The sequence below is a fragment of the Littorina saxatilis genome, linkage group LG4 (assembly GCF_037325665.1).
Source record: "Littorina saxatilis isolate snail1 linkage group LG4, US_GU_Lsax_2.0, whole genome shotgun sequence".
In the NCBI taxonomy this organism is placed as follows: domain Eukaryota; kingdom Metazoa; phylum Mollusca; class Gastropoda; order Littorinimorpha; family Littorinidae; genus Littorina; species Littorina saxatilis.
In genome coordinates, this window is record NC_090248.1 from 27,301,392 (window position 1) to 27,327,217 (window position 25,826).

General features: G+C 41.2%; 1 protein-coding gene across 1 annotated transcript; it reads left to right on the forward strand.

Moving 5' to 3' along the window:
* The first annotated feature begins 388 nt into the window (after positions 1–388).
* Positions 389–25,778, forward strand: LOC138964366 (coiled-coil domain-containing protein 146-like). The gene is made up of 19 exons (XM_070336299.1): positions 389–501; positions 2,359–2,618; positions 5,153–5,235; positions 6,240–6,449; positions 6,661–6,718; positions 7,071–7,247; positions 8,735–8,808; positions 11,233–11,460; positions 12,829–13,015; positions 13,591–13,686; positions 14,085–14,210; positions 14,823–14,956; positions 15,651–15,815; positions 16,450–16,674; positions 17,306–17,370; positions 17,873–18,165; positions 19,990–20,127; positions 22,673–22,921; positions 24,242–25,778. Exons 2-19 carry the CDS (start codon positions 2,373–2,375, stop codon positions 24,443–24,445), a joined length of 2,958 nt encoding a protein of 985 aa, XP_070192400.1. The 5' UTR covers positions 389–501; positions 2,359–2,372; the 3' UTR covers positions 24,446–25,778.
* Positions 25,779–25,826: the final 48 nt, after the last annotated feature.

Below are 25,826 nucleotides of genomic sequence, written 5' to 3' on the forward strand. Positions count from 1 at the left end.
TATCAGAGTAAAATAGTAATTAAACCAAGAGTTTTTAAAACATTATTGGCATTTAATTCGATGATTTTGATATTAAACTCAATATTTTTAACGACGTAGGTAATTTATTAAATTATACTCATCTAGTGTACGAGGCGACAATAAATATCTCTAGCGAGATTTTTGTTTTCAGTACGGCAATGATTACGCATCAGGTATGAATGCCATATCCAGAACCAGGCTCCACTCTCAATGTCGTTGAATTTTACATCAGAGCTATTTTTCAAAACTGATATTTTAGCTGCCAATCAGTTCTTGATACAGCTTTTTTGTCACTCACTATTCTAAAACCTTATTTGTATTGAAAGAAATTATTATTTTTCCAAGACGTATGTCGTAAAGTACTTTGCGCATGCGCACTGTGCTTGGTAACAGAGACAACAACCACGAATGGTGGCATCCTTTGGAAATAATTGATGATGTGAGAGTTTTTCGCTATCTTCGGCGTCTGGTCACGCAAGAGTAAGTTGCATCGACTGTCTTGGGAATCCCTGTCTTGTGTGCTTTGTAAATTATTAACGACGCGATTCACGTATCGGCAACAGAGGGGCTAATCGTTTAGCGGGTCGATGATAGGGAAACCAAAACATTGTTTTCCCCTTGCTGTATGCTTTCATTATTGATTAGAATCTTTGTTTGAGCATTGTAACAGCAGTCGTACCCACTGATTCTTTTTGTTTTAACGTGAGGCATACAATCGATGTTTTTATTCAGATGCGTTTTCGTTGTTGATTCTTTCAAAGAGACAAGTTTACTTTTAAAAGATCTCAATGTCACCCATTGTAAACCAGTGTTGAAACTGACAATAACCCTGTATGTTGGGCTTTTCCTCATTGCATAGAGATATATTATCATATTTGTAAAAAGGAAGAGCATTAGACACAGTTATGGATTTTTTGCTAACACCTTGTGTACGTGCACCTCTATGGGAAAAAAAAAATAGGTGTGGTTACGGTAACCCGACCTACCCTATTTTTAGGGGCCGACCCTATAACTTTTTATTACATTTGTCAAAAAAACCCACAAAAAACAAGAAAACGAGTGCAGAAAACGCAATGAAAGCGAAAGCGCTCGAGTCGCACACTTATTTCCCTGTCAAGTAGGTTTAATTTGTACACATTAGAAAAAAAAGTTAAAAAAAAGTGATTGCCTACCTTCCTACCTTATTTTTGGGGGCTATGTTACTGTAACCACACCTATTTTTTTTTTTTTTGTGCCTAAGACATGAACAAATCTGAGAAAACCAGGTCTTTAAATGGAGGGTGTCTTAAAATGGGGATAGAATTTAAGAGGTTATGAACAGAAAATCTGAGACAACATGGTCTTAACCCTCTAAAACAGGTTCTTGAAAAGGAGGGAGTCTTAAATGTGACGTTATAAAGGGAGTTCCACTGAATTTTGACTTAAGTTAATTGTCGTCCATCTTTTTCCTCATATGTCTGGTACACTATCATATAATCTATCACATGTTGTCATAGTTGTTAAACATTAAGCAAATTCATGTTGTAGTTGTTGTTACACAAGTGCATACACTTTTTAGCTGTGATAGATAATATTGAAAGATATCAGTTTTGGCAGATTCGAACTCACCCCCTGCACTTACCTCCCTCATTGCATGCTCCTCCAGAACCTCATCTTGCCTAACCCAACTACGTACTCTTTTTGGTCCTCTGCCTTTATCTGATATTTTGTGATGTTTGTTTGTTTGTTTGTTCGTTCATGGGCTGAAACTCCCACGGCTTTTACGTGTATGACCGTTTTTACCCCGCCATTAATTTTAGGCAGCCATACGCCGCTTTCGGAGGAAGTATGCTGGGTATTTTCGTGTTTCTATAACCCACCGAACTCTGACATGGATTACAGGATCTTTTTCGTGCGCACTTGGTCTTGTGCTTGCGTGTACACACGGGGGTGTTCGGACACCGAGGAGAGTCTGCACACAAAGTTGACTCTGAGAAATAAATCTCTCGCCGAACGTGGGGACGAACTCACGCTGACAGCGGCCAACTGGATACAAATCCAGCGCGCTACCGACTGAGCTACATCCCCGCCCCATTTTGTGATGTAATTCTACAAGAAACATTTATTGAACCCCAATAGCGAGTATGCATGGTTGGAGGGGATGGGGGAGGGGGGTTGGAAGTGGAAGGGTTTGGATAAAATGCGAACATTTAGTGGGCACTTTCTAATTTGTTAACTTCAGTTTGTGCTGACATTTTTTCCTTTCAATTTGACCATAGGAAGAGGAGGGGGTGAAAAAAATGTAGTGGGCACTTTCTTATTTACTTACTTCAGTTTGTGCTGATTTTTTTCTTTCAGTTTGACCGTTAAAGATGAGTGACCAGGAGGAAAAGTCTCTGCCGATGCTGGAGGAGAGTTCGATGGAGCAGAGTATGATGGAGCAGAGTATGATCATGGAGCAGAGTATGATCATGGAGCAGAATGTGATGGAGCCGGCAGAGGAGGAGGAGGAGGTGGATTACTCTCCGGCCATCGCCCCCCTCCCTCCCAAGGTTATTAAACAGGAGGAAAACCAGGTGGAGGTGTCAGCATCACCTGCTTTTCAGTGTCTGGATGAGGTGAGTTTTACCGTTGTCTAACGGCTGCTCCCGGGGCTGGATTTCTGCCTCTTTAACTAAGCTATTTTTAGCACTGCAACCAAATTCACAGCCTATGTTTTCCTTGTCTCTAGTCTAGTTCTTATTCTGCATTTGAGTATTGATCACATGTATCCTGGAAGGGTTTTAACTCTTTCTTTGCTAGCCAGCAAGTATGCAGTAAGCCAACATGAAAGTGTTTCTGTGCCTTTAATGCTGGTAGAGTGCATATTGCTGCAGTCAATCAATCAATCAATATGAAGCTTATATAGCGCGTATTCCGTGGGTACAGTTCTAAGCGCTTGTCGAAGAGTTGTCAACACAGGACTAACAAAGAAACTAACATCTACAGACGGACACGAACCCTATCACACACTAGCAAACCCTGATAAACATACAACAAACAACTGTTTAACAACAATGTACACATCAATAGCTGGGTCCAAACAAAATAATATTAAACACAAAGAAAGCACCTCTCACAGAGCACAGCACAAGAATGTCTTTTGGGGCACAACACATCACGTCGAACATGAAAGTCGCAGCCAGCTACTGGAAGAACTGAGTCTTCAACCTACTCTTGAATGCGTCAAGAGAGAGGCTCTGGCGAAGCTCAAGCGGCAGGGAGTTCCAGACGGAGGGGCCCGCGGAGGGGAATGCACGCTGACCAGCAGATGCGAGTTTCGAGCGAGGGATGTGAAGGCGGAGTGGGTCAGCAGCAGTCAGCAGCAGAACGAACATGCTGAGCTAAAAACAACAGTTCAAAAAGAATCTTGGCTGGCAGTTCTTCTATTCTTCCTGTGTGCCTTGAAGTCACAATGTAGTTTAATTCTCTTTTTTTTTGTTGACAAATAAGGAAAGTAAGAGTTCAGGAAGAGTTCTTTGTATGGGAAAAATCAATATGGACATTTTTGACTCACATGCGAAGCAAAAGTGAGTCTATGTACTCACCCGAGTCGTCCGTCCGTCCGTCCGTCCGTCCGTCCGGAAAACTTTAACGTTGGATATTTCTTGGACACTATTCAGTCTATCAGTACCAAATTTGGCAAGATGGTGTATGATGACAAGGCCCCAAAAAACATACATAGCATCTTGACCTTGCTTCAAGGTCAAGGTCGCAGGGGCCATAAATGTTGCCTAAAAAACAGCTATATTTCACATTTTTCACATTTTCTCTGAAGTTTTTGAGATTCAATACCTCACCTATATATGATATATAGGGCAAAGTAAGCCCCATCTTTTGATACCAGTTTGGTTTACCTTGCTTCAAGGTCAAGGTCACAGGAGCTCTTCAAAGTTGGATTGTATACATATTTTGAAGTGACCTTGACCCTGAACTATGGAAGATAACTGTTTCAAACTTAAAAATTATGTGGGGCACATGTTATGCTTTCATCATGAGACACATTTGGTCACATATGATCAAGGTCAAGGTCACTTTGACCCTTATGAAATGTGACCAAAATAAGGCAGTGAACCACTAAAAGTGACCATATCTCATGGTAGAAAGAGCCAATAAGCACCATTGTACTTCCTATGTCTTGAATTAACAGCTTTGTGTTGCATGACCTTGGATGACCTTGACCTTGGGTCAAGGTCACATGTATTTTGGTAGGAAAAATGTGTAAAGCATGTGAGTCGTATGGGCTTTGCCCTTCTTGTTAAACAATAGTGCCTGCATTTAAAAGAAATAACTGGGACCAGTCACGTCAGAATTGTTCCTCGTAACAGCAAAGGTGGATTGTTATGACAGGTATACAGGTATTTTGGTCATGATGCCATGTGAACAGAAAAAGGGACAATAGTCGAAGTCCTTTCTTCGTGATATTACCCAATATTGACGGACTGTGTGATGATATCTTCTGCTATGGTCTGTTGAGACAGTGATATCAAAATCGAGACCGGAGGTCGAGATTTTTATATCACTGTCGAAACAGACCAATAGCAGAAGATATCATCACACAGTCAGTCAATGTTAGATATATTGCTAATTCTCTGGACATTTTGTATTTACTGTAAAGAAATTAAAAAAGTATTTGTCTCAGTTTTGGCTGTTCCATATCCCTCCCTCTGATTATTATTTCTTTTTGTTCACTCTTTTCTTGTACTTTTCAGTTTTTCAAAATGTCTTTTCTTTCAAAAAGTCTTTAGTCACTTGCTCAACTAAATTCTGGGATAATTACATTTTCATATATATTTGTTTGTTTTTAAATTTAGGTGTTTTTGAAGTGGGGAAGCAATAAAGAGGTCGTCGATATCAAAACTGATATCGATGGAAATGTCGTCGATATCACTTTTGCACTGAGCTCAGTTTTGCCCAATTGACCAATGGAAATCCACGTAACATATGAAATAGCAATATCCTCTAATAAGAGGGACCTCACATCGCAGGCCTGCACATTTTTAACTCGGCTCATTTTTGGCAAGGAAAAAATCTTTCAAGCAGTTTTTGCAAAATGAAAGGCTACGGTCTTTTCCAGTTAAAGGAATGATGTCTATTTTTCTTTCTTTAACAGTTATTTCAAGAAGGAAAGCTGACAGGAACCAAAGTTGCCATTCTGAAGGCAAAGTACACAAATCTACATGAGACATTAAAAAGGTACTTATTTATCTTTTACCCCTGCTGTATGTTTTGTCTATCGCATACTGAGGTTTTTTAATTCCTCTTATTCTTCTTTCCTGTAACAACATTTGTAATTATCAATAGATGGTTATTATATGTTGTTGATATTCTTCAGTAATAAATTGGAAAAAGTCTCGATATTTTCTGTTTATTTGTTTGTTTGTTTGTTTGTTTGTTTATGAATAGGCGACTTGCCCGTATCGGCCAGTGCCGCGAAGTCTGCAATACCTTGCGTGGTCTTGCGAGATCTGCCTCAAACTGCAGGCATGTTTTGATAGCTCTGTGAGAGGTTGCGTTTCAGTGCAGACACTTCGCCTTGAAAATGGTGAATTTGCACTGTGCAGCAGTGGGCTGCAGCAATGTTAGCCGCAAGAATAATCCTAAAGTTCGTTCAAAGTACCCAAGCATGGCCCGAACACAAAGGAAAGGCGATCAAGGTTTTTTTAACACAAGCCAGAGAACACCAGCGCTTGTGAAGCGATGGCTGAATTCTCTTCGACGTCAAAATGACGTGCCATCCTGGTACTCAGTTGTCTGTTCAATAACTTTATCAGCTTCGGTTTCTTGTATCCTGAATATTGTATTTTTCTTTCTTTGAGGTATTTTTGCAACTTTGGTACTTGCAATCGCATGAAAATTCTGCTGTTCGGTAGCCTTTGTTTAGATCAGTGATTGTAGTGTATGGAAGGAACGATAACTCTTAAGAGCAAAAAATGTGCCCGCAGGGAAGTGAACCTTCCTTATCTTTCGCACCGGAGAGCTATTCAAGCGGGGTATTGTGCAAGTTGGCTAGCTCTTATACTGGCACTGATGTGTGTGTTTTTTGTTCATCACATACTGAAGCTTTATGTTAAATTGTAAATGTACAATAATCTTGATGCTGTATATTGTATTTGTTTATTACATCCTTATCCTTAAACTTCCAGAGTTGTTTTTTTGGTGTGTGTTAATTCACTGGTTCTTGTTGGTTTCTTTAACAGCACACGAGACAGCGAAACAAGACTGCTGAGAGAAGCCAAAGAGTTTACACAGGAGCTAGGACGGCAACGAGTGGAGCTAGAAAAGGCAGACAACTTCCCTGAAGCTTACAACACTGAGCCAGCCAAACTTCGAGAACAACTGCTGAAATATACCAACGAGCTAGCGCAGACCCAAGAACGGGAGTACCAGCTAGAATACAAGAAGGAAAGGTATGGAAGGCTTTCAGTGCTTGTATTCAAAATTGAAAACAATTTCAGATGAAAAGAATGTTCTTAGTGTTAGAGAACAAAATGGGGAAAAAAGAAGAAAATATCTTCATAAAATGTTAAAGATTTGTTTTTTTACATGTGTGTGTCTGTGTCATGCATCCGCATAAGCATGTGCGTGTTCATTGTAAACATTGGTTTTATTTTGTTTCAGTTTGAAGGAAGAAAAAGAAATTTTGGAACGAGAGTATGACCGTCTTCCAAAGCAAGGGGTAAGAATTAGTATTTTTTTTATACTTCACACATTTTTTTTTTATGTATTTCTGGAACTTTCAGCTATCTTTCCATCAACATTGTTTGTCATTTTGTTCAATGAGCAGTGAATCAGGCCAGTTTGTACGCGTATTTTCCCTGAAGTGAACAGCAAATTTGTTTTTAAATTAGCCAAGGCCATGAAAAAAAAATAAATTAAGGTACCACTTAAGTTCAACATTTTTCTTCTGCATTCGTGGATGGTAAATCTTCCCGGCACTTATTTTTGCACGAGTTGGCTTTTACGAGTATGGCCATTTTTTTAAAACACCACTTCTTTAAAACTGAATAAATTTCTTTGTCGGTTTGCAGCAAATTGAGAAGAAGATCAAAGAGCTGCATGCAGCTACAGAAGAAATGCGCAAGGAGATTGTCAACCGACAGATGGAGGCTAAGAACTTGCGAGAAGATCTGGAGACGGCTAAACGTCAGTACTCTTCCGACAAAAAGGAGGTTGAAGAACTTGAAGACAAACTGGACAGACTCAAAGTAATTAACCTGCTTTGTTAAATGTTTTAATTTTACAGCATTTATGTAGCAACATGATTTGGTGAATTAATTAGCTTTTTTTTTATCAGAGTTTTTTTTTTATCAGCTAGTGTACTTGCTTTTGTCTAAGTTTATATTTGTTAACTGATTGATCCCAGCTAAGCTGGAGGTATCCCACGGATGCTATACTGTAATCGACTTGAGAAATGTTCACACCGATAATACATGATAAAGAAGGATTCGTTGTGCCCGATTATGGGCTACAGTTGGAGATGGAAGTTCACCAAAAATTGGGACCATACTAACAAAAATACGGTGGGTAAAATTGGCGCCCCCATTTTTTGAGCAAACGCCACCCAAGGCCGCTTTGGACGGGTAGAAATTCCGTAGTTTCCAAGTCTATGGATAAAGCTCGCGTAAGAAGAATACGTCACGGTCGAAAGTCTTTGACGTCAATTAATGCATCATGACGTCATGCCTCCCTGTAGTCTTTCTCTCTCGCGCGGTGTGTGTGTGTTTGTGTTCATTTTGTGCACATGTGTTAGTGTTACTGTTTGTGTGTGTGTGTGTATATATGTGTGTTTGTGTGTGTGTGCGCACACGTGCATGAGTCTGTACTCGTGTGTGTGTGAGTGTGTGTGCGGTGTGTGTGTGTGTGTGTGTGTGTGTGCGCACACGTGCATGAGTCTACTCGTGTGTGTGTGTGTGTGTGTGTGTGTATTTGTGTGTGTGTGTGCGCGCACGCGTGCATGAGTCTGTACTCGTGTGTGTGTGAGTGTGTGTGGGGTGTGTGTGTGTGTGTATTTGTGTGTGTGTGTGTGCGCGCACGCGTGCATGAGTCTGTACTCGTGTGTGTGTGTGTGAGTGTGTGTGTGGTGTGTGTGCATACGTGTATGTGTGTGCGTGTATGTGTGTTTGTTTGTAAAGGTGTGTATGTCTGTCTGTCCATATGTGCGTATGGGTGTGTGTTTTGTGCGTATGAAGTTTTTGTGAGAGAGTGAGTGAGTGTGAGTGAGTGTGTGTATGTGTGCATGTGTGACTTGGGGTGTGTCTGTGTGTCTGTGTGTGTGTGTGTGTCTGTCTGTGTGTGTGTGTGTGTGTGTTTGAGAGAGAGAGAGAGAGAGAGAGAGAGAGAGAGAGAGAGAGAGAGAGAGAGAGAGAGAGAGAGAGGTTTGTCTTTCGCTGGGGTATGCAGTGCCTTGGCGTTGCACATCTACTTAATTTATTTCTTCTGTAAATATTTTTGTCCAGTCTGCATCCTTGCCACACACACACACACTCACATATCCACACACTCACACACACACACACACACACACACACACACACACACACACACACACACACACACACACACACACACACACACCTACAATCAACCCTCCATCTCATCCACAGTTCTCATGTCAAAGTTATTCACAGTAAGCAGACATAAGCAAGCTGTTGGCCAACGCAACAATCATGACAGGATTTTTTCCCGTCAACAGGCAGAACTGGCTACCCAAAACTCCCAGCCAGGACAGATTGCAAAGGAGGCTGACAAAATTGCGCGCAAGAAAAAGTAAGTGCAGAGTGTACATTTTTCCTAATTTTAGGGCTTTTTTTGTTTGTTTTTGTTTTGTTTTATACACCATTTACAGGGCGGAGATGTAGCTCAGTCGGTAGCGCGCTGGATTTGTATCCAGTTGGCCGCTGTCAGCGTGAGTTCGTCCCCACGTTCGGCGAGAGATTTATTTCTCAGAGTCTACTTTGTGTGCAGACTCTCCTCGGTGTCCGAACACCCCCCGTGTGTACACGCAAGCACAAGACCAAGTGCGCACGAAAAAGATCCTGTAATCCATGTCAGAGTTCGGTGGGTTATGGAAACACGAAAATACCCAGCATGCTTCCTCCGAAAGCGGCGTATGGCTGCCTAAATGGCGGGGTAAAAACGGTCATACACGTAAAAGCCGTGGGAGTTTCAGCCCATGAACAAAAAAAAATAAAAAAAAAATAAATACACCATTTACAGCAACCCATTAACAAGTTTGTGAAGATAACCAACTGAAATCCTGTAATTATATCCAGAGATGTATTTGTTAAATTTTGTTAATGACCCCTTTACCGTATTTGACGGACTACAAGCCGCGACTTTTTAAAAAAAATAAATCGCATTGCGGCTTATAAAAAGATGCGGCTAAAACGTTACCTAAACTTGAATAGCATTCACCTAATGGAAGTCGCCGCGGATTTTCATTTCGCTCGATTAGCGATTACCGGTACTTTATTAGCTCTCTACTCAAGACTCGGCGCTTTTCTCTTTCTTTCGCGAATCTTTGTTTGTCAACAAGTCGTCGTGACAAGATAGCGTACAGAGAAACACCGGATGTATCAGGATCTCGCGCGCGCGAGATTTCGTTTTTTTGTGTCTCGCGATAGTTGGAGGAGCGAGAGCCGCCATGTTGTGTTTTCGTCTGCTCGAAATGTGCGCAAAAGTCGTAAATCATCCCAAAAAAGCTTATTCTGGGCGGGACTACATGTGTGTGTTGGTTACAAATTGTGTGTGTGATATTTTTCTTCAAACTTTTTCACTTTTCTTCTTTGTTTCATTTGTTTATTCTCGGAGCCGATTTCGCCAAATACCGTACTTTCGTTTGCCTGGTTGTTTTGATTGATTGACACGATCTGATTATATTTTTTTCGACGGCGGCTAATATAGTGACGCGGCCTATACGTGGCTCATCCCAATTTTGTTGTTAAAAGTCAGGGGTGCGGCTTATAAAACGGTGCGTCTTGTAATCCGTCAAATACGGTACTTTAAATTTTCCAGCATTTCAAAAAGTAAGACCTAAAAATATTCTAACAATTCAAAAAAGAGAGAGGGAAAACAGAGGAGCATTTACCAACTGAACAGCGAATCCAAGAATGCAATTAAGTTCTAAACACAGAGGAAGTTTTAAATTTGTGGCGTAGATAACTTCCATAAGCCAAATGAAATTTTTACTGTTTCAACAAGAAAGGTTATGAATAAGCCAACAGAACACTGCATGAGCTTTTTACAGCAAGCATAAACAATTCGCGTAAGGCGAAAATACAACATTTAGTCAAGCTCAGTCGAACTCACAGAATGAAACTGAACGCAAAGCATTTTTTCCGCAAGACCGTACACTCGTAGCATCGTCTGTCCACTGCTCGTGGCAAAGGCAGTGAAATTAACAACACAGAAAAGTGCGGCAGGGGTTGTGCTGAGGAGGATAGCCGGCCGCTTTTCTATATCTCTATTCTTTTTAACTCTCTGAACGTGTTTTTAATCCAAACATATATCTATATGTTTTTGGAATCAGGAACGGACAAGGAATAAGATGAAATTGTTTTTAAATCGATTTAGAAAATTTAATTTTAATCATAATTTTTATATTTTTTATTTTCAGAGCTTGTTTTTAATCCGAATATAACATAATTATATGTTTTTTGAATCAGAAAATGATGAAGAATACAATAAACGTAAGTTTGGATCGTTTTATAAAAAAATAATTTTAATTACAATTTTCAGATTTTTAATGACCAAAGTCATTAATTAAATTTTAAGCCTCCAAGCTGAAATGCAATACCAAAGTCCGGCCTTCGTCGAAGATTGCTTTGCCAAAATTTCAATCAATTTTATTGAAAAATGAGGGCATGACAGTGCTGCCTCAACTTTTACAAAATGCCGGATATGACGTCATCAAAGACATTTATCGAAAAACTGAAAAAAACGTCTGGGGATATCATACCAACTCTAATGAAAAATTTCATACAGATCGGTCCAGTAGTTTACTCTGAATCGCTCTGCACACACACACACACACACACACACACACACACACACACACACACACACACACACACACACACACACACACACACACACACACCACATTTAGTCAAAACTTGACTAAATGTAAAAACACTTGTGCAGTGGATAAGTATTTCACAATCAAAAGTTACCACCCCTGTCTCTTCACAGTGAAGTGGACAACATGCTAGCGGAGCAGGACTCGGAGTACAGAGAGATGGTGGAGGCGGCTAAGATGGTGGAGAACCGCCGGAGAGCACTGGAGGAAGAAAAGATGGAGGCCGACACAGAGCTGGACAAGCAGCGGTCAATGCTTGACCAGCGGACAAGAGAACTGGACATGCTGACCAAGGACTACGAACTGGCCAAGGAGAGAGAGGCTGTGCTGATGGGAGACAGGTGAGGAAAAATCTCAGACAGACAGACTGAGAGAGAGACAGGTAGACAGGGAGATAGACAGAGTCAGAGAGACAGAAAGACAGACAGACATACATGTGAACATACATACAGACAGACAGATAGACAGAGACAGCCTGAGACAGTGAGACAGAGACCGAGCCGAAGATAATTTGAAATGAAAAAGCCCTTGAAGGCTAAAGTGTTATCATGCTTTTTGGAGAAGAACATCGTCAAGTATTGACTGAATGTAAAAACAAGTCGCGTAAGGCGAAATTACTACATTTAGTCAAGCTGTGGAACTCACAGAATGAAACTGAACGCACTGCATTTTTTTACAATGACTTTAGTCCGCTGCTCGTGCATTACGCAGTGAAATTAACGAGCCTGTTTAGCGCGGAAGTGGTTGCGCTGTGCTGCATAGCACGCTTTTCTGTACCTCTCTTCGTTTTAACTTTCTGAGCGTGTTTTTAATCCAAACATATCATATCTATATGTTTTTGGAATCAGGAATCGACAAGGAATAAGATGAAATGGTTTTTAAATCGATTTTGGAAATTTTATTGTAATCATAATTTTTATATTTTTAATTTTCAGAGCTTGTTTTTAATCCAAATATAACATATTTATATGTTTTTGGAATCAGAAAATGATGAAGAATAAGATGAACGTAATTTTGGATCGTTTTGTAAAAAAATAATGTTAATTACAATTTTTAGATTTTTAATGACAAAAGTCATTAATTAATTTTTAAGCCTTCAAGCTGAAATGCAATACCAAAGTCCGGCCTTTGTCGAAGATTGCTTGACCAAAATTTCAATCAATTTTATTGATAAATGAGGGTGTGACAGTGCCGCCTCAACTTTTACAAAAAGCCGGATATATGACGTCATCAAAGACATTTATCCAAAAAATGAAAAAAACGTCTGGGGATTTCATACCCAGGAACTCTCATGTAAAATTTCATAAAGATCGGTCCAGTAGTTTACTCTGAATCGCTCTACACACACACACACACCCACACATACACACACACACACATACACACACACACACCCACACACACAGACACACACACACACACACACACACACACACACACACACACGTACACCACGACCCTCGTCTCGATTCCCCCTCTATGTTAAAACATTTAGTCAAAACTTGACTAAATGTAAAAACAGTGCTGCATGTGAAACTCTCACCATAAGCTGACACTGAGAGTATAAAGCTCAGAAACACAGAAGAAACATCAAATAAGGAATTTGATAAGAGTCTTGAGATTGACTGACCAGTGAAAGAGTTTTTTTGTTTGTTTCTTACTTTTGTTTAAATCTTTTTTTTAAACAGTACACACTTTTTTTCTTGCAGAGCCACATTAGACATGAACCTGCGACACATACACCTGGAGAAGAAGAACCAACATGACACTCACGCCAGAAAATCAAGAGAGAAGGAGCGTGATGCTCGCAATCTCAAGAAGGCCGAGCTGCAACTCAAGGTGGCTGAGGAAGGCCTGAATCACACCAGGACTGTCTATGAGAAACTCAAAGCACAGGTGTGTATTCTTCTTCTTCTTCTGCGTTCATGGGCTGAAACTCCCACGTACACTCATGTTTTTTGCACAAGTGGGTTTTTATGTGTATGACCGTTTTTACCCCGCCATTAAGGCAGCATACGCCGCTTTCAGGTGGTGTGTATGAAAGGGTGAAGATCAGTGCATTGGAAGAAGCAGGAGAGGTGGGCTGTTAGGTGTCCGGAGTGACTGACTGTCTGTCTGTCTGTCTGTCTGTCTGTCTGTCTGTCTGTCCGTCCAACTGTCCAAATCTTTTCAAAGAACAATTAAAGGTAGGGTTATCATGGAACATGCAAGACACAATGGATATCTCACAGTGTAAGTTTTGTTTCAAAACTGTTTAAGCATCTTCTTTATACAGTCAAGCCTGTCCACCCAACGGACTGACCAAAAGGGGTCATTATAGACAGGTGGTCGCTATGGAAAGGTGAAATAAAACTCGTCAGGGTTCCTTAAGGGGTAGTTGTTATAGGCAGGTGGTAATGTTATCGAGAGGAGGTCGGCAAAGCAGGTTCGACTGTTTGACAAATTTTATGTTTGGATTGTACTTTGTGCAGGTGAATTCTCTGCCACGAGATGACGAGTCACAACAGAAGAAGCGTCAAGAACTGCAGAAGGAAGTGGAACAGACCAAGAGAGCCTTGGCACAACAGGTATGCATGTTGATTAATTATGGCATGTGAGTGATGATGATGACGATAAAGATGATGACACCAATGAAAAGGACGACAATGACGAGGATGATTACAGTGACAATGACTAGGACAACGAGACAATGACAATAATGATGATTGCGAATTTCTGTAGGATATGCATGTACTCGAATGATTTTGGCGAACATAAGTGACTATTTGAATTGGAGTTAATAGGAGAGATAATTACATTATTTTACAGGTGGAAAGACTTCCCTAAATTTACTTGAGTATAGTGTCACAGGATTGTTTGATCTAATTTTCTTCACTGGTTTACCCCCCCTGTTTGCTCTTTTTTTTTTAGCCCATCACAAATGGTCGGGTGTACTCATGTAGATGTGCTTTTCATGATTTTGTAGAACTCATTGACAGCAGTGGAACATGTGAAACTGGAAGCCAGCGCTGCAGAGGAACAGAACCTGCTGTACGAACAGAGTGATCTGCGCATTGAGGTGGTGGAGCTCACACGATTGGCAGCCATCAAGGCAAGTTCATGTACATTATACCTCTCCTTGGGTGTGAACATTCAGCTTTAAAGAATGCTGGTGTGACTCACTGTGTTCAGGCGGTCATCAATTGAGCCTGAAGTCGACTTTGCTAAAACTTTGCGAAGTCTTTTTACCGAAAACTGAGTGCCAAAACGTGCAGTCAGCTTCACGAAGTTTGCTTTGCGATGTTGACTTCGCCCAGTTAATTTGAGGCTTTAGGTTTTTTTAAGGGAGGAAAGATGCTGAAGGTTGCCCAAACCCAATGATGAATACATCACTAAAGGCACTGTCCTTAATTCAGCCAGAAGTCGACTTCGCAAAGTTTCCGGGAAGTCTTTACCAAAGATTCAGTGCATAAGCTTCGTGAAGTACTCTTCACCTAATTACTTTGAGGCTTTAACATGCATCACAGCATGCAATTTTGCAAACAAATTTTTTGATGAGAATCAGCTACTCAGTCTGGGCTTTGACTTGAACGAGGCATTGTTTGTGAAGAATGGTCTCGCTAAAGCACGTGGCTGAAGAAAACTTGTAGTGCATGTATAAAATTTCACAAAAATGTCTTTCTCACATTGAGTTAATAAGAGTCGCATCATCCCTTTTTTATAGGCTGATGAACGAGAACAGAAGGCTCGCGACTTCATGCGAGCTGAGATGCGGTACCACCGAGCTGTGGAGGACCTCAAGACCAAACAGCTACAGATACAGGACCATCAGAAGAAATACCAGGAGATGCAGGTCAAGTGAGTACAGCAGACTTTTACTTTGTGACAGGGCTAGGCTACCGCTCCTTTCACAGCAGCCACTCTGCACCCGAGTTGTTGGCCTTTAAGTCAACACCTCTGGATTGTGGAATTCTGTTTGTGATGGGGTCTGGTGGTTTCCGATTGTCCGTATGTTCATGGAAACCTTCGGGTTTGCATAACAGTTTTTATAGGGCTAAGAAATTAGCCCTAACATTTTCAATTCTGTTTGATTGCACTTCGCCTCCCGAGGTAATCGTAGTGTTACGGCACTCGGTTACAACTTCAAGAGTGGAGAAGAAAATGATTGATGAAATACAGAGGTCAAAAGAAAGGCGCAATGATGAACTAGGGTAGACTGCATCTGTGTGCACGTGTGTGTGTGTGTGTGGGGGAGGGGGGGGAGAAGGGGGGATGAAAGAGAATCAAATGAACGAAATGAAAATTGAGGAATGTACAAAGAAAATGAAAAACTTTGATTTTATGAAGAAAATCAAGGCTACTTTGAAGGCAGTTTAAATGGAAAATACTCAGAAAAAATATCGTGTATCTCTGTGCATAACAGTTCTTTAAGTGCTCAAGTTTCTGAGCTTTTTTTGATCCAATGAAAGTAGAGAGCAATTTAAAGTAAATGGAAAACTGTAAAATACAAAGAAAGCCTTTTAACCCCAAACTTGTGTGTGTGTTTGCAAAGATTGAAGGACTTTGCCAAGCTGTATGATGTGATCAAGAACGAGCGTAACAAATGTGTGAACCTGATCCAGACCAGCACGCAGAAGGCAGCGGAGATGAAGGAGAAAATCAAAATCTTGCAGAATGAAATTGAAATTCTACGCACAGCTGTCATGCAGAAAGACAGGTAAGAACTCACTGTTATTATTGATATGTTGTCTATTCTTTGTGTTGTTATTATTCTTTTTACTTGTGGAGTAAAACTGAGATGGTGGGCATTATGTCGCTTCATCTTCCAGTCATGTTGATCTTTAGAGCTAGGGTTTACCTCCAACTAAGTCAAGGAAAGAAGTTGGTTTTTTTTCCACAGAGCTAATAGATGTAGACTTTTTCAAGCACTTTTCCACACTTTCTTTTGCACAACCTGCACCAAGACTGCACATGTTAAAAAAAACCTCATCCATGAGTTCATTCTATAATACACGTGGCATTGAAAATCCGAAAAGGATTTTTTGCAACATTCCTCAAAGGCATTAGAGAAGTCATATTCTGTAAGACTAAGGTACAACTGCATATGCACTTAGCCTGCAAAAACAAAATAACAAAAAATTGAACAAGCCATCTGAATTAAAACACACAAAAAGATTTTGGCAGTCTCATTTGATATGCACTAATTCTCACAGAAAAAAAACCCACACAAAAACAACAACAAAAAAACAACAACAAAACAAATAGAACAAGCCACCCAAACACAAAGACAAGATTTTGGCAGCTTCATTCGATATGCACTTCTAATTCCCCACAAACTTCTGCTTTCTTAGACTTCTTCAGAAGCAGAGGCTGAAGCACATGAACAGCATCGTGATCAGGGACAGCCTTCGCAACGAGATGGCCAAGCAGCAGCGGCAGGAGGAGGAGATGAGGGAGAAGAGGGAGCAGCAGAAGATGGACATGGCCAAACTCAACCTCATGATCAACCAGGGCGAGGAACAGATGGTCAAGCTCCGCAAGCGATACGAGAAGAACGTCCAGCACAGAAACGACAGGTGTGTGACATTTTTGGTTTGCATGGGGAATGAGTATAAGATGATGTAAGCTGAATAGGTGTAAGGGTACTCTTTCGTACCTTAATCATACCACACACAGCCAAATGCAAACACACACACACAGGAAGTTGAAGCATGCATGAGCAAACAAACTCATGCAAACAGAATCTCACACTATAATGCTCGCACAAGCTCACACGCACGCACACACACACGCGCACACACACACACACGCAAACGCACACACACACACACACACACACACACACACACACACACATAGGTAAACATAATAACATTGTTTGCCCTCTCTTCACTTCTTTTTTTCTTTATTTTTTCTCTCTCTTTCTCTGTCCCTCTGTCTGTCAGTCTATCTGGCTCTTTCTCTCACCCTCCCTCTCTCTCCCTCTCTCTGGCCCTCTCTCTGGCCCTCTCTCTCTCTCTTCTCTATCTCATTTGAGGGCCAGATGCAAAAATGTATTCCTATGCTTATTCTGTTACCGTCGTAAAATAAAGAATTTCCATTGTCATTGTCAATTTGTTCACATAAACGGAGGCCTTGTCAGTTTGCAGCAAGTGTATCATGCGGGGTTTTTTTATTTTTAATCTGAAACGTTTATGTTGTTCTCAGGGGCATCAAGCTGATTGAACGAAATGAAGAGGTGTGCGTGTTTTACGAAAAAGTAAACATTCAAGGTCAGTTTCAGTTGACAAAGTGATGAGACAGTACATATTTTACTTACTCAGCGAAGAATTTGTAATGTCTCTTGGCTACATATCCTTGTTCAAGAAGTACATGTACTAGCTACAACTTTCAGAAAAGTATTCTGTTTTTATCCTTGAACAAAGTGTACATGAAGTTCATCGTTCACAAATACTTTAGCAGACTGCTTATGTGTTTGTCAGAGAATATGCTATTGTGTGGGGACCAAGGCGCTCTCTTTACTGGCGAAAATATCTGTCCAAGAAAATAAAAAGACCAGAAAATACGGTACTCATTTATTATGAAGACGACTAAGAAACAATTAATTCTCAATGACTTTGACCCTTGGGTCTTCTTCAAGTACAAATGTACATAATACCAAACGAGCAGAAAATTGGAGAAAAAAAACAACAACGAATAATTCACTAGTACGTCAGCGTTGTGGTCTTGCAAAATCGTCTGCAAAACTAACTGATTTCGTACTCTCTTTCTCAGACCAAATGATCCGAAACGGAGAGGTGGAACTGAAAGCCAGAGAGGAGGAGATACGCTTCCTGCAGATGCAGCTGACAGAAGAGAAACGCTCCCGAGAACTCCTCCAACAATCCATGCCCTGCAAGCGCCATCTGGAGTCGGAGCTGGTGACCTTGCAGATCCAGCTCCAGCAATGTCAAGATCGTATGCTGGAGCTAGAGAAGGAGCTGGAGAATCCGTACGACGAGAAGAGGGTGCGGTTCCTCGCGGGAGATGATCCTAGTCCTGCCGAGATCCAGACCAAAGTGGAGGAGGTGGGTGTGCGTTTGTGTACTGGGTAGAGTTGTTGTTGTTGTTGTATTTGATGTGGTGAATGTTGTTGTTGATGGTGGTGGAGGTGGTGGTAGTTGTTGTTTTGGTGTGGAAATGTTGTTGTTGTTGCTGATGCTTGTTGTTTTGGATTGGTGAATGTTATTATTGATGGTGGTGGTGGTAAATGTTGTTGTTGTTGTTGTTATGTTGTTATTGATGGTGGTGGTGGTAAATGTTGTTGTTTTTGTTGTTGTTGTTGGTGGTGGTGGTATTGGTGGTGGTGGTGTTTGTTGTGGTGACCGAGACCCAGATCAGAATGGAAGAGATGGGTGTTTTTGAGTCACTTGAGAAAAAGTGACTCTATGTAATCGGTCAGTGTTAGTCTGTCCGGCCGGCCGTCCGGCCGGCCGGCCGGCCGGCCGTCCGTAGACACCACCTTAACGTTGGACTTTTCTCGGAAACTATCAAAGCGATCGGGCTCATATTTTGTTTAGTCGTGACCTCCAATGACCTCTACACTTTAACGATGGTTTCGTTGACCTTTGACCTTTTTCAAGGTTACAGGTCAGTGTCAAAGGAAAAATTAGACATTTTATATCTTTGACAAAGTTCATCGGATGTGATTGAAACTTTGTAGGATTATTCTTTACATCAAAGTATTTACATCTGTAGCCTTTTACGAACGTTATCAGAAAAACAAGGGAGATAACTAGCCTTTTCTGTTCGGCAACACACAACTTAACGTTGGGCTTTTCTCGGAAACTATAAAAGTGACCGGGCTCAAATTTTATGTGAACGTGACTCATTGTGTTGTGAATAGCAATTTCTTCCTGTCCATCTGATGCCTCATATAATATTCAGAACTGCGAAAGTGACTCGATCGAGCGTTTGCTCTTCTTGTTTTTTGTTGACTCACATGCGAAGCAAAAGTGAGTCTATGTACTCACCCGAGTCGTCCGTCCGTCCGTCCCCCCCGTCCGTCCGGCCGGCCGTCCGGAAAACTTTAACGTTGGATATTTCTTGGACACTATTCAGTCTATCAGTACCAAATTTGGCAAGATGGTGTATGATGACAAGGCCCCAAAAAACATACATAGCATCTTGACCTTGCTTTAAGGTCAAGGTCGCAGGGGCCATAAATGTTGTCTAAAAACAGCTATTTTTCCCATTTTTCCCATTTTCTCTGAAGTTTTTGAGATTGAATACCTCACCTATATATGATATATAGGGCAAAGTAAGCCCCATCTTTTGATACCAGTTTGGTTTACCTTGCTTCAAAGTCAAGGTCACAGGAGCTCTTCAAAGTTGGATTGTATACATATTTTGAAGTGACCTTGACCCTGAACTATGGAAGATAACTGTTTCAAACTTAAAAATTATGTGGGGCACATGTTATGCTTTCATCATGAGACACATTTGGTCACACATGATCAAGGTCAAGGTCACTTTGACCCTTATGAAATGTGACCAAAATAAGGTAGTGAACCACTAAAAGTGACCATATCTCATGGTAGAAAGAGCCAATAAGCACCATTGTACTTCCTATGTCTTGAATTAACAGCTTTGTGTTGCATGACCTTGGATGACCTTGACCTTGGGTCAAGGTCACATGTATTTTGGTAGGAAACATGTGTAAAGCAGTTCTTAGTGTATGATGTCATTGCTAGGTTTAGTTATTTGACCTTGACTCTGAAGGTCAAGGTCATGTAAAGGTCAAGGTCAAGCATGTGAGTCGTATGGGCTTTGCCCTTCTTGTTTCGCTTATCTCTCTCACCCTTCAGAGAGGAGCTAGATGATCTTGACCAGATCTTTTTGTACTTTTACAGCTGGAGTCGAGGTTAGCAGAGAGGGAGGAGCAGTTACTGGAGAAGGACCTGGTGTTTGAGCAAGTGCAGAGACTGGTGGAGAGAATCCGCCACAAGGCCGAGGCAGGAAAGGACGACACGCTCACCTTGGCTAAGAAGGTATGATTATTATTGTGTATTATTTGGCTGTGCACCAGTACGAAGTTGTGATGGTTATAAAAAACTGAATGAAGTTGTGAAGGTTATGAAAAACTGAATGAAGTTGTGAAGGTTATAAAAAACTGAATGATGATGAAGAATTTCAGCTAAAAGCAGGCGGATGAGGGTGGGGAGGAGCGACAGACAGACGCATGCTTGCATGCATATGCAAGGGCGGATCTGGGGGGGGGTTACACGGGTTACGTAACCCCCCCACCCCCCACCCCCCCCCCCCGAAAAAGGTAATTTATTGGCTCAGGATGCACCAGATATATAGCTCTATTTTGCTTCTTTGGATAAAAAAAAATTCCGGGGGGGCATGCCCCCGGACCCCCCTAGAGGCTTAGGCGCCTTCGGCGCCGTCAACTTGTATCTTCACAGTCATTTTGTAACCCCCCCCTCCAAAGTGAATTGATCCGCCCCTGCATATGTAGATGTTCGGAAACTCTTGTTTTGTCTCTCTTCTCTTGATGCTGATGTGTGTTACTCTGGACTTAATCTCTCGGACACAACATATGACATTGTGACACTGAACAGCAGTATACTGGCATGGCAAACTTTATTTCCGTGTCTCTCGATCTTCCCTCCTCCTCTTCGCCTACCGACTGAAGCCGGTGGCTACAAGCCACAACATACCAAGTTGACTACATCTCCTGAGTTAGTGGAGCACACAACAAAATACGTCCACACTCTTCTGAAGTTCTCAAAGTTCTCTCCCACACTCTAACATGTACATACATAATTCAACTTTAGCTAGAGTAACAAACATCCAATCAAACTCTTAGTAACTATTAGCAACACAACATTCTAAGATGATACCCCATTTCATTGGTTGAAGACAAGATAAAAAAAAAAGGGGGGGGGGGGGGTAAGGGATTAAAACCTTCCAACCACAGCTGACACACTTCTATGATCTCTCACTATTAGTATCAAAGGAAATCACACCCACTTCACATTTCCCCAAACCTCAGGGGTAGTCGGTGTCAGATTGCATAATACTTCCCCTGCAGACAGGGTTGCCTGTCTCCGACACAGGTGGTCTGTCTACTTCAAGTTCTAAGGGATTAAGAAAATTGCTTCACTCAAAGGGAGACTGTTTGCAGCTGGACACGGCTGGTGCACACCAGTACTTTTAGTTCAAAGAATAATGAAATGACACAAAACACAAATCGGTTGGCAAGATGAACTACAAACACTAGACTGGACAATGACAGCAGCTTTACTCTATAATTGGTGAATGGTCACCCTGTCACACATACACATACACAGGCCTACACATCAAGTTGTATGACACTGCTGAAAACAGGTTTAGCAAGAGAGAGGAAAAGGAGGTGGTGTGTGTGTGTGTGTGTGTGTGTGTGTGTGTGAGAGAGAGAGAGAGAGAGAGAGAGAGAGAGAGAGAGAGAGAGAGAGAGATTGGATTGGATTGGATTGGATTGGATTGGATTGTTTAATTGTGTAACCAGTGATTTGGTTTTTACAATGTTAAAAAAAATCAAAAACTACATTTTCCGTAATCAAAGCTGAAGCATATACAAAACATAGCATTGACATTATCGAACCGATATGACAAACGCGTGTTGTTCTCGCGACATGGATGCCAGATCACGTTGGTGGTGAAAATGTTACCGACAAAACGAATATTCACAGTGCCGAAGTTCATAATTGGTCAAGAGATTGGAAGTGTTCGTCTTCTCACAGTTTCAATTCTTAAAGGCACTGTCCATTGACTTCCTAAGTTTCTCGTTACATCTTTTAATTTCTTCTGTCATTTTAGCAAAGTTCTCCTGCAATGATGAAGTCATTAAATGTTGGTTATCTGATGCCTGTAGAAAGCCTTCACCATTGTCATGTAGTCCTGTAGCCATGCCCGTTTTCATGTGCCTGTCGCTGACATGTGTCCTGGGATGTTTTGGCTTTTCGTTTTTATTTGTATCCGCACCGAAGATCAGTCCGATGTCAATTCCTCTTTCAGTTTCAGACGTTTTCTTTTCAATGTGTGCCAGACCCTCACTGTCGACGTATAGTCGTCTGTCTGACGTACCGCACTATCAAGCCAACAATCCTTGGTCTTCCAGCCGCTTGCGCCCAAACACATGGTGACACCTGTATTGTTTACATGTTCCTCTCTCGGGCGCACAGTGGCAAGCGGTGGGTCTGTCGCACGTGCAGAGCGTGGCGTGTCAACACTGGAATGTGTACTGTCATGTTGTGACGGAGGCGTGAACTCAGGGGTAGCTAAAAATAGACCGCATGGGGAAGTATGCCTACTGTCAACAATGTTATCACTTGCCTTATTTTCTTGTTCTTGTCTTGTGTTTGTTTCTGTGGAGAGAGAGAGTCGAGAGAGAGAGAGAGAGAGAGAGAGAGAGAGAGAGAGAGAGAGAGAGAGAGAGAGAGAGAGAGAGAGAGAGAGAGAGAGTTTATTTTCACACTGTTTTATAAAAAAAAAATCTGTCCAGCACTTCCTTTCACACCCTCATCCTGTACCTGTCTCTCTCCCCAGGTGAACGAGACGCAGGGCAAAATCAAAGACATGACGCGCAAGATGATGGCTCTGGTGTCGGAAGTGTCAATGACGCAGGCACAGTCCATGCAACTGCAGCAACAAGTGAGGGACGGAGAGGGGGATCTGGAGCAATGCTATCTCCGCATGGAGAAGGGCGAGCCCCCGACGCTGACGATGGAGAAGGAGTGGCTGCGACAGATGCGTGACGACCACAGGAGACACCAGAACATAGAGGAGAGGAGATTGGTAGGATTTTGCATTGTGTTGTTTGTGTGTGTGTTTGTGTGTACAGTAGAACCCCCTTTTTAAGACCTGAAAAAATCTACGAAAATCAGGCCTTAAAATGGAGGTAGTCTTAAAATGGAGGTAATTTGACAGAGCCTATGAAGAGGTAATCTGAGAAAAAGTAAGATCTTGAAAGAGAGGAAGTCTTAAATTGGGGGGGTCTTAAAAGGGGGGTTCCACTGTACTGATGAATTCTTTGCTTTATGCAGTCCTTGGTTGTGTCTGTGTGACACGTTATTGGATACAGAAGCTGTGTGCATGAGGATGTCTTTACAATAAATCATGGACAGCTTTAAATGTGTGTGTGTGTGATAGGGTAACGCAGTAGTCCCCCTTTCACAGCAGATGATCTGCACTGATGGAGTTGTCTCCCAGCCTTTAGTGTGAGCTATTTATAGTAGCTCTGTGATTCTTGTATGTCGGTAGACAGCACACACCCACACCCGCACACACAGCATAAATAGATCCCTGCGCCTTGAGTCCGAGTCTGGAGATACGCGCGCGATATAAGACTTCATATAATAATATAACACCCCTCAGACGAGGAGAGCTGTTTGTGGTAGGGTCTAGATGCTGTTGTCACCTGCTATGCTCTTGCCAACCTTTGCATTCACATAGCAGTCTTTATAGGGCTGTTGATTTCGCCCAAACTAACTCCTGTTTGACTGCCATGGCTTTGTCTCCAAAGGTAATTCGAGGGTTACGTGCACTTGGTTACACGTGTGTTCATCCTAAATGTTTTTGATTTTCATCAATATTTGGCTTAAACAGAACTGTATTCAAATTTTGTATCGTGACATATATACAATACAGTGCAGGCCTGAAAGTGGCGAGTATTTTACTCGCCATGGCGAGAAGAAACATGTTAATGGCAAGTAGAAATGTTAATCTACTCGCCAAATGCGAGTAAAGTTGCTGAAACAAATGGTTGGTTTTGGCCTTTTGGCGAGTAAAATGTGCTCTCTGGCTAGTAAATTACGTGAAGTACAAGCCAAAGGCCAGTGCCCCATTTGGTGGACTTTCAGCGCTGCAGTGGAACCTCACTATTAAGACCCCCCTAATTAAGACTCCCTCCATTTTAAGACCTCGTTTTCTCAGACTTTCTGTTCATAACCTCTGTAAAATGACCTCCATTTTAAGACTCCCTCCTTTTTAAGGGCCTTTTTTCAGATTATTCAAGGTCTTAGAAGGGAGGTTCCACTGTTTTTAACATTTAGGATCCAAACTCAACCATAAAGCTTATATTAACGAATCCAAAATCATCAATATTTTCATTCACAGGAAGAGGAGGAAGAAGAGCAGTACAAACTGGCTGGTGGGGTCTACACGACGGCAGAGCCCCGACCCAACGCTTACATCCCAGATGACGACAGTGACCTGCCCATCCCTCGACCCTACGGATCCCACGCTCCGTTCAAACCTGCAGAATCCGGATCCACCATGCGACACATTAGGAAACCTGTGCCCAAGCCTATTGAGATCTAAACTGAAGAAATTCAAAACTTGGATGCACAAGTTTAGATCTGGGAAAGACAATACGTGCAGTATTTATAAGTTGAAGTTTTGTTGGCTGTTATGATATACAGTGGACATTTTTAATGTCTTGACAGAACAGTAGCAGATGATGCAAAAGAAAGAAAATGTATTTTTCATTTCTTCTGCAACATGGCAGCCATTTTAAAATGTCCTTCAGTTGGTTTTACCCTCTGTACAAAGTATTTGATAAATATATCAGCCTTGGTCCACGAGGAAGGCTGCATGTTTTGAAAACAAGATCATTGATTTGACTGTGGCAATCACTGACGTACAATGAATAATTATAATGCATCGAGTAAAGAAGACAGACTAGTCTACTGCAAAGACCCCTTTTCAGATCTGGAAACGAAAGTGTATTAAACTTACAAAGACAATTTTGTTTAATGATTTGCTGATGATTCAGTGTTGTTTTTGTTGTTGTGATAATTCTCTAAACAGAATAAATACTTAGATACTCAATGCGGACACAGCATTGTACAACAGTAACAGTATTCCGTTTGATGAACATCACTGTATTATTATGTTAATATCTCAATTGTTGTGTCGTTGGATGAATAAACATTTTTGGAAAATGTAAACATTGTACATTGTATTCAACCCTAAATGACATCTTTGCATTGTATTTCGCATTCGTTATGTGAATTTATTCTGTTGACATATTACTTTTTTTTCAGACATTGTTTGGAAAAAAGTTGGGAGATGGTGGTTATAGTGATGTGGCAGTAACTGTTCAGATATTGTGTATATCTTTCATAATCATGAATTTGATTGATTTTAGTCATATATCACTATTTTCTTCTGCCAATGAAACTTTAGGATAAGGAAATGATTAAACTTTCAAAAAAAAGTTAATCCAAGTTAGTTCAGACAAGTTATGGTATTGATGAAGAGTTGAAACTTCACTGAACAAGGGTATTTGCGATTAAAGGACATGCTTGGAACCAGACAAATGTGTCACTACATTGCATGCAGTTTGTTTGTTTTTTACGGCAGGTATACTTTGGTCAAAATAATAGACAAGGGGACAACAAAAAGTGTCCTTCCATGGTTTGCAAAAACAAAAAAAGAAGTTTATTTTCTATGTTTGAATGTGACTGTTTGAACAATATCTGTGATAGACTCAAACACATTATTAGGACAAATGTTCTGCATGGATCACTTCACACAGGTGTTTTGAAATTGTGTTGTGAGTATGTCATTGTAATACAGTCTCGTACACTGTGATATGAAAGAGTCGTGTTTGAGAAATTCTGCAAAATAAACGATGTTCTTGAACACAACAGTGTAGCTGTTCATCTAATCTCTGTGGTCTGAATTTAGTGTGTGTGTG

Bases quoted from the DNA above. Each gene is read 5' to 3' on its own strand.
- LOC138964366 (XM_070336299.1), top strand. From the start codon at position 2,373: ATGAGTGACCAGGAGGAAAAGTCTCTGCCGATGCTGGAGGAGAGTTCG. The intron at 13,016-13,590 runs GTGTGTATTCTT...TACTTTGTGCAG, and splicing joins ATGAGAAACTCAAAGCACAG to GTGAATTCTCTGCCACGAGA. The intron at 20,128-22,672 runs GTATGATTATTA...CTCTCTCCCCAG, and splicing joins CGCTCACCTTGGCTAAGAAG to GTGAACGAGACGCAGGGCAA.